Source organism: Semicossyphus pulcher, unplaced genomic scaffold, assembly GCF_022749685.1.
Source record: "Semicossyphus pulcher isolate SPU_LCO1_2020_fin unplaced genomic scaffold, fSemPul1.0.p SCAF_21, whole genome shotgun sequence".
NCBI classification, from domain to species: domain Eukaryota; kingdom Metazoa; phylum Chordata; class Actinopteri; order Labriformes; family Labridae; genus Semicossyphus; species Semicossyphus pulcher.
The window spans coordinates 23,653,621-23,663,397 of record NW_027211695.1 but is presented as its reverse complement, the minus strand read 5'-3'; the positions used below and the strand labels follow the sequence as shown (position 1 = coordinate 23,663,397).

General features: G+C 36.7%; 1 protein-coding gene across 1 annotated transcript in view; it reads right to left on the bottom strand.

Annotated features, from left to right (window-relative positions):
• Positions 1-4,854: 4,854 nt before the first annotated feature.
• The window catches only part of LOC138600640 (retinal guanylyl cyclase 2-like), a 34,875-nt gene continuing 29,952 nt past the window's right edge, over positions 4,855-9,777 (bottom strand). Inside the window, exons 21-24 of the mRNA XM_069672104.1 lie at positions 8,060-8,158; positions 7,878-7,963; positions 7,040-7,119; positions 4,855-5,032 (exon numbers count right to left, since the gene is read on the bottom strand). Coding sequence (XP_069528205.1) covers positions 4,945-5,032; positions 7,040-7,119; positions 7,878-7,963; positions 8,060-8,158 — 353 coding nt within the window. The 3' untranslated portion in view covers positions 4,855-4,944. The remainder of the gene's footprint in view (positions 5,033-7,039; positions 7,120-7,877; positions 7,964-8,059; positions 8,159-9,777) is intronic.

The following is a 9,777-nucleotide window of genomic DNA, read 5'->3' as shown; positions in this document are numbered from 1 at the left end:
GCAGGTCGTCGGCAGACGAGATACCCTAAACCCTAACCCAACCCTAACCCTAACCCTAAAAAAATGTAAAGACAACTTACGCAGGTAGCACACTGGGCATAATATGAACGAGAATCACGAGAAGAGAATTACTGTGAAGCACTACCGAACAGGACGGAATTTTCTGGCAAGGTGTTGGAGTGAAGACCAGGCTTATATGAAGAGTTGATTACTTGTCAATGAGAATCAGGTGTGCCTCAGCTGCAGCCCGAGAGAAACAGAAAGTAGGTCAGCCACGCCTCCTGCCACAGACCCTGAAACACAAAGGGGAGGGGGGAAAGGAGAACACAGGAAAAAATACAAAACACAAAAACTCCAAAGCATGACAATTTCCATCAATGAACAAAATGCAGTGAATGAACAGAAGAGAAATCTAAATCAGATCAATATCTGGTGTGACCACCCTTTGCCTTCTAAAAGGCATCAGTTCTTCTCGGTACACTTGCACACAGTTTCTGAAGGAACTCGGCTGGTAGGTTGTTCCAAACATGTTGGAGAACTAACCACAGATCTGCTGTGGATGTAGGCTTCCTCAGATCCTTCTGTCTCTTCATGTAATCCCAGACAGACTCCATAATGTTGAGATCAGGGCTCTGTGGGGGCCATACCATCACTTCCAGGACTTCTTGTTCTTCTTCACGCTGAAGATAGTTCTTAATGACATTGGCTGTATGTTTGTGGTCGTTGTCCTGCTGCAGAATACATTTGGGGCCAATCATACGCCTCCCTGATGGTATTGCATGATGGATAAGTATCTGCCTGTATTTGTCAGCATTGAGGACACCATTAATCCTGACCAAATCTCCGACTCCATTTGCAGAAATGCAGCCCCAAACTTGAAGGAACCTCCAGCATGCTTCACTGTTGCCTGCAGACACTCATTATTGTAGCGCTCTCCAGCCCTTCGGCGAACAAACTGCCTTCTGCTGCAGCCAAATATTTCACATTCTGAGTCATCAGTCCAGAACACCTGCTGCCATTTCTCTGCAGCCCAGTTCCTATGTGTTCGTGCATCGTTGAGTGGCTTGGCCTTGTTTCCATGTCGGAGGCTTTTTGGCTGCAGCTCTTCCATGAAGACCACTTGTGGCCAGACTTCTCCGGACAGTAGATGGGTGTACCTGGGTCCCACTGGTTTCTGCCAGTTCTGAGCTGATGGCACTGCTGGACATCTTCCCATTTGGAAGGGAAATAAGCTCGATGTGTTTTTCATCTGCTGCACTAAGTTTCCTTGGCCGACGACTGCGTCTACGATCCTCAACGTCGCCCGTTTCTTTGTGCTTCTTCCAAAGAGCTTGAACAGCACATCTTGAAACCCCAGTGTGCTTTGAAATCTTTGTCTGGGAGAGACCTTGCTGATGCAGTATAACTACCTTGTGTCTTGTTGCTGTGCTCAGTCTTGCCATGGTGTCTGACCTGTGACATGAAACTGTCTTCCACAGCCTCACCTTGGTAGCAGAGTTTGGCTGTTCCTCAGCCAGTTTTAAGCCTCCTACACAGCTGTTTCTGTTTCAGTTATTGACTGTGTTTCAGCCTACATGTGACATTGATAATCATAAGCACCTGTTTGGTATAATTGGTTGATCATACACCTGTTTGGATTCACTGCATCTCCAATATTGGAATGTGTTCATTTATGGACTTTAAACTGACTCTTCAAAATGGCAGCTGGACTTAACACTCCAACTCCCAGCAGCCTCTAGGTTTTCACACCTTCACAAGAAAAACCCCTCCCCCTGGCCAGGTCTGTAAAACTGGAAGACCTCCATTGTTTTTGGGGTTCCTTTTGTTCTGAAGCTCTGAAGCTCAGAAGCTCTTGACCGCCCTCCAAGAAGGTTGGAGTTGCTTCCCCGGTTCCCTCCAATTGAACAGCTCTGATGGCTTGCTAACCGAGCAAGGCCTCAGCAGCGATACGAGATCCTGCTGAAAAAGATTACCGGTTTACTCAGCACGAACTAGTAACCATAGTTTAGCAGCAGCTGAAAGAGTCTGCTAGCTTTTCAAATAAGGACGACAGAGCAACGAAGGGCCAGTTTCCCTCAAACTGGACATCAACACAACGACTGCAACTTCACCAGAACCACTGCTCCCCCAGCCGGGTTGAGCAACAGGATCATCGGCCTAACAAGCAGCACCTAGCACAGCAACGCCTTTCCGTCCACGGTCTGGTAACGTACCATCTGGGCAGAGCTAGAATAACTCACAGTACCGGCTAAGCAGGAATGTTTACTGTATCGTAATGTTATTGATTTGATTTGTTACCGAGTCAGGTGTTGATGGTAGTTGAGGTTACTTGTGCTTACACAAAGACATTGTCTGCATGCTAAATTAACCTCGCTCTTTTCTAACCGGGCACTCTTAAGACTTACACACAGACAATATTTTGGACTGACCTTTTGACCAGACTAAACAGCCAGGAGTTAAACCTCCAGGTTCTTTTTCTGTCTCGACCCGTCCCATGTGCTCAGTGCAAGTTGGTTGAGACAAAGGACAGCATTCAATGGCCATCTTTGGATCAGCCATTTTATGAGTTCTTATGAGTTCTCCCGTTTGCCACTGAAGCCATGTGGCCTCCTTTATTTCTGTTTTTATTGTCTTTTTAAATAAATCCTTGTGTGGAATAAAATGCTGTCTATTTAATGTTGCACATGAATGAATACTGCCAACCTCTTCTGCGTTTGAACTCCAAATCCTTCAACCTACTAGCTATCAATAATTGGGTTATAGTTATTAAGTTAATTATTAATCAGAGTCTGACTGTGTGCAGGTGTACCTGTAAGAATTGATGCTGGTTTGAAAGCAAAGGGTAGTAACACCAAATATTGATTTGATTTAGATTTTTCTTTTGTTCGCTCACTGATCATTTTGTAAATTGATCAAAATAAATAATTATTTATATTTTTGAAAGCATTCTTAGTTTACAGCATTTTTCACACCTGCCTTAAACTTCTGCACAGTACTGTACATCATAAAATATGATGAGTAACTGAGGATAAGTCACTAATGTGCACATGCATTCCTAAAGGAGACTTTTGGAAACATGAAACATACGTATAAATCTAATAGCATAATATAAAATAATTGAGGTAACAGAATACGTATTAATTAAGGCTTCGGCCTATAGGTTTAAGAATTGTCTGTGTCCTGAATAACTGAAATTCAGAGCGTCACAGAACCGTAGTATCTCATATCAGTGGAAGGAATGTCAGGGGGATGAGAGGGAGAGTGGACAGTTAGCCGCTCTCTGTACATTTAGAATAAACAACCAAGTATCAGTCCAGTAACTTCAGTTGGTTACTACACATAACATATTAGGAAATATACATTTTAATTATAAAGTTCTTTATTTTTATACTGTTTTTGGATATCTTCATCTTGTTGCACTAGTGAGTCTTTTGATGTCAGAAATCAAGTCATCCTCCTACAAGAGCCTTAATTTAGCTGGCTTGACTCGTCATTATTGACCCAGAGGTCATGTGACAGGAAGTTCACAGAGTTCATTATTTTAATTCTTCATCATCGGATCATCCGTTACACTTTTATTGTTAATTATTATGATTAATTTTAATATTATTACTATTGTTATTATTTAATGAGATTATAGTTTTTACTAATGACAGGCACTAAATAAACACAATTGTTTATCATTCACCTCTTGCTCCTCAATTCATGAACTAGCTTTCCTTAAAACCCCTGAAAGACTCAGAAAGTCTCTTAAAGTTTGAATTAAGGTTTCACTTTCCCTCCTGCACAATGCAAAGTCACTTTTACTGAAGTCTGCTCCTTGCAGGTACCCATACCTTTGACTTTACAGTCAGAATACTTAGAATAAACTCAGAACCCTTCCCCATGACGTACAAGATGAATGAGTTTAAAAAATGCAATATGAAAAATAGAAAGAATCAAGAGCAGTTTGATGGTTGTTCTTCCTTACAGACAAGATATGCATTAAATATTTTATTGACTTATTGGAAACATGGCAGTTTTTTGAGCAAAGTATTGGTTCAACCACAAAGAATAACAAAATTGACAGAATTCAATCAACATAAGAAGTTTTCTAACATGCAAGTTACTCATGACTCAGAAAATGAACTTTAATTACAGGAACATTAATGACTTCAGAGTGAAGATCCCATCTGAGTTTAACAAAAGTTCAGCTCACACTTATCAAAACAACACATCTATCTTTAAAAACAGTGAGGTGCCTTCATGTGCATCATGTAAAATCCAAGCTTCAAGACAGAATAATCCAAGAAGCTGTTTTTCCAAATGCATGCTGGGCAGCTTTCTCATGTCCTTTTTTAGATACATTTTTCTTTCTCTGTTTATTGCAGAGCACTATACAGTGAGCTGGCAAGTGAATGATTTCAGACACTGTATTGTTGACGTGTTCATTTACATTTACTTTAAGAATACTGTAAATGTCCCCGTTGTGGGACAAATAAAGGATTGTCTTATCGTATCTTATCTTAAGATCATTTTGCTACATACAGATATTTCTACTACAAAAACATTATTACTGTTTACAGATATTATTACTGTTTAATGTAACATAGACCATGTGAGGCACAGAAATTGACTGGTTGAATATTACTAAGATGAGAGGGTGTTATTGACCAATCACAGCTGAACATGCGCCAGCTACAAACAGGAAGTAGAAATCTTCGTGTCATTTTTGTCTGTTCATAACTCCATTTAGATTTCACTCATTTTGGCTAAAACATTTCTCACAGCTGATTAAATGTCCTTTAAAGCACAGTCCTCGAGGTAGAGAGTGTGTGTGTGTGTGTGTGTGTGTGTGTGTGTGTGTGTGTGTGTACGTGTGTACGTGTGTGCGTGTGTGTGTTTGCATGCGTGCGTACGTATGTTGATGATGACTGAGTTTGAGTCTGAGTCTCCGTATTGGCATCACTTCTTTATCTTCTTCTGTCGGTCCAGAAACTTTTGTCTTCTTTCAATTGGAATTTCATCCAAACTGATCCCATGATTACTAGCCCTGTGAGCAAGACAGGTGAGGAAAAAGACAGGTGTAGGAGAGACAGACAGGTTTCATTTAACTTGTTTTTTATGTGTCAATGATGATTATTAATGTTTTCTGATGATTATTGATGAGGTTTTCTTATGATTATTGGTGAGGTTTTCTGATGATTATTGGTGATGTCTTCTGATGATTATTGATTATGTTTTCTGATGATTATTGGTGATGTCTTCTGATGATTATTGGTGATGTCTTCTGATGATTATTGATTGTTTTCTGATGATTATTGGTGAGGTTTTCTGATGATTATTGGTGATGTCTTCTGATGATTATTGGTGATGTCTTCTGATGATTATTGATTATGTTTTCTGATGATTATTGGTGATGTCTTCTGATGATTATTGGTGATGTATTCTGATGATTATTGATTGTTTTCTGATGATTATTGGTGAGGTTTTCTGATGATTATTGGTGATGTCTTCTGATGATTATTATGTTTTCTGATTATTATTGATTGTTTTCTGATGATTATTAATGTTTTCTGATGATTATTGATGAGGTTTTCTTATGATTATTGGTGATGTCTTCTGATGATTATTGGTGAGGTTTTCTGATGATTATTGGTGATGTCTTCTGATGATTATTGATTATGTTTTCTGATGATTATTGATTGTTTTCTGATGATTATTGGTGAGGTTTTCTTATGAATATTGATTGTTTTCTGATGATTATTGATTGTTTTCTGATGATTATTGGTGATGTCTTCTGATGATTATTGGTGAGGTTTTCTTATGATTATTGGTGATGTCTTCTTATGATTATTGGTGAGGTTTTCTTATGATTATTGATTATGTTTTCTGATAATTATTGATTATGTTTTCTGATGATTATTGGTGAGGTTTTCTTATGAATATTGATTGTTTTCTGATGATTATTGATTGTTTTCTGATGATTATTGGTGATGTCTTCTGATGATTATTGGTGAGGTTTTCTTATGATTATTGATTATGTTTTCTGATAATTATTGATTATGTTTTCTGATGATTATTGGTGAGGTTTTCTTATGAATATTGATTATGTTTACTAATGATTATTGATGATGTTTTCTAATGATTATTGTTAATCGTTTCTGATGATTGTTGATGTCTTCTCATGACTATTGTTGATGTTATCTGATGATCATTGGTGATTATTGATTGTTTTCTAATGATTATTGATGTTTTCTTATTATTTGTGATGTTTTCTGATGATTATTGATTATGTTTTCTGATTATTATTGATTGTTTTCTGATGATTATTGGTGAGGTTTTGTTATGATTATTGATTATGTTTTTTAATGATTATTGATGTTTTCTTATGATTATTGATGATGTTTTCTGATGATTATTATTGATGATGTTTTCTTATGATTATAGGTGATGTTTTCTTATGATTATAGGTGATGTTTTCTAATGATTATTGATTATGTTTTCTGATGCTTATCTGCAAGGTTTTCTGATGATTATTAGTGATGTTTTCTGATTATTATTGATTGTTTTCTGATGATTATTGGTGAGGTTTTCTTATGATTATTGGTGATGTCTTCTGATGATTATTGGTAGGGTTTTCTTATGATTATTGGTGATGTTTTCGTATGATTATTGATGATGTTTTCTGATTATTATTGATGTCTTCTGATGATTATTGGTGATGTCTTCTGATGATTATTGATTATGTTTTCTGATGATTATTGATTATGTTTTCTAATGATTATCGGCAAGGTTTTCTGATGATTATTGTCAAGGTTTTCTGATGATTATTAGTGATGTTTTCTGATTATTATTGATAATGTTTTCTTATGATTATTGGTGATGTTTTCTAATGATTATTGATTATGTTTTCTGATGATTATTGGTGAGGTGTTCCTATGATTATTGGTGAGATCTTCGGATGATTATTGGTGACTTTTTCTGGTGATTATTGGAGATTTCAGATTTTGAATATTTCTGGTAAAAAAAAGTTTTAAAAAATGTGGGGGGTTATTACCCTCCGGTGAGGTCTGGAGGAACAGGAAGAGGTTTATTAAACCCTTCTCGACCCATCAGCCAGTACGTGTCCATAGTGCCCTTCACCTAGAGAAATAAACATATATAGAAAGTGTTATAATGAAATACAATCTGTTTATGACCAGCAAGTCGTTGAAGTTGAAGTTGAACTTCCAACTGATGTGAATCGAAAGTTGCTAATCACATGTTGGTCAGCATCAGTCAGAACCCCATTTAAGGTTAAGTTTAAGCACATGTTCTCTGTTCTTGATTGTTTTTATTGGTGCATCTGGTGACCTTTTGTTTAAGTATTTCAAGTAATTCTCTTGATTTTGAAAAGCTTAACACTAAACTGATTTCCTGTATTTGTTAAGAAACACTTGGAATGTTATCAACAGTATAAAATAAAATGATAAATACATTGTCTTATAATTTAATAACAAACTGCATCTTTTAAATAATTTTTAAACTGTACCTATTTAATCAATAAACTTCTTAAATGATTAATAAACTGTACTAATTAAGTTAAAATGAACAATGATCTTTCCAAAAAATAAACTGTTTTACATGATTAAAAAATGGTATCTATTAAATTATGAATAAACTGTTTCTATGAAATGATTAATAAGCTGTATCAATAAAAACTATTAAATAATTAATTAACTTTCTTTTAAATATTATTAAACCATCTATTAGATTACTTAACAAGTGTCTCTTGTAAGTAAAGTAAGTAAATTGTATCTATAAGATTAATATGACATTTTCCTAATAAATTGTTAATAAACTGTAACTATTAAATAATGTGTATTTTAACAAAAGCCTGTAGCAGGTGAGCATACCTGTGCCTTCCTGGTGTCTATGTGGTATCCCAGTTTTAGGCTGGTCAGGACCTTCACTGTACTCAGACTGATATGGATCCTGTAGGCTGGAGACCACAAACACACCATCACACACTCTGATGTCACTTCCTGTTTCTCCAGCAAAACCTGTCAATATCCCAGATTTAAAGTTTTCTACGTACGCAGTCCGGTAGCTTCCATGTGAGACGCTGTTGTCACTGTGTCACCAAACAGGCAATACCTGGGCATTGTAAGACCAACCACACCTGCAACCACAGGACCTGCAAACAGGTTCACAGAGAGAGACAGGTTCAGAGAGACAGGTAGAGATACAGGCAGGTTCAGAAAAAGATACAGGTCCAGAGGGACAGGAAGCAATACAGACATGGATGAATGAGGGATGTACAGATGATGAATGGATGATGAAATGATGATGAATGGATGATGAATGGATGATGAATTGATGATGTGTACATGATGAATGGAAGATGAATGGACAATGTGTAGATGATGAATAGATGATGAATTGATGATGTGTAGATGATGAATAGATGATGAATAGATGATGAATGGACAATGTAGATGATGAATTGATGATGTGTAGATGATGAGTAGATGATGAATTGATGATGTGTACATGATGAATAGATGATGAATGGATGAATAGATGATGAATGGATGATGAATTGATGATGAATAGATGATGAATAGATGATGAATGGATGATGAATGGATGAAATATACATGATGTGTAGATGACGAATGGATGATGTGTAGATGATGAATGGATGAAATATACATGATGTGCAGATGATGAATGGATGATGTGTAGATGATGAATGGATGACATATACATGATGTGCAGATGATGAATGGATGATGTGTAGATGATGAATGGATGAAATATACATGATGTGCAGATGATGAATGGATGATGTGTCGATTATGAATGGATGATGTGTAGATGATGAATGGATGAAATATACATGATGTGCAGATGATGAATGGATGATGTGTAGATGATGAATGGATGAAATATACATGATGTGCAGATGATGAATGGATGATGTGTCGATTATGAATGGATGATGTGTAGATGATGAATGGATGAAATATACATGATGTGCAGATGATGAATGGATGGTGTGCAGATGATGAATGGATGATGAATGGATGAAATATACATGATGTGCAGATGATGAATGGATGATGTGTCGATTATGAATGGATGATGTGTAGATGATGAATGGATGAAATATACATGATGTGCAGATGATGAATGGATGATGTGTAGATGATGAATGGATGAAATATACATGATGTGCAGATGATGAGAATATGATGTTTAAATTTGAATGGATGAACTATACATGATGTGTAGATGATGAATGGATGATGTGTCGATTATGAATGGATGAAATATACATGATGTGTAGATGAGAAGATGATGAATGGATGAGGTTTTGCGAAGGCCACAGAGAAGCTATAGGCAGTTTTTCCAAAGACATTGTTTGCACGTAGGACTTGGAGCATCAGCCAATTGCTGAAATGTGTTGAGTAGTGACTGTGAGACCAGTTAATAAGGAGGTGAGATATGGTGGCATGTTGTCAGTTAAGGCATGATAGATGATAAATGGATGATAAATAAAGGGTTAAAACAAATGCCTGTCATGTGTTAGTGTTAGAGGTGCCCAACCAACTTTCATATCAAATGCAATGATGGGTTAGGGTTTGAGAGACTCTTTCAGTGCTGTGTCAAAGTGCTGATGTCTGAACCATTGTCTGGAATGTCTCTGGCTCTGGAGAGAAACATCTATTTGGTCTTGTTTGCCGTGATTTGCCTAACCAGTTTCATATTAAACAGAGTATGTTGTCATTGATTATAAACTTGCCAGAGGAT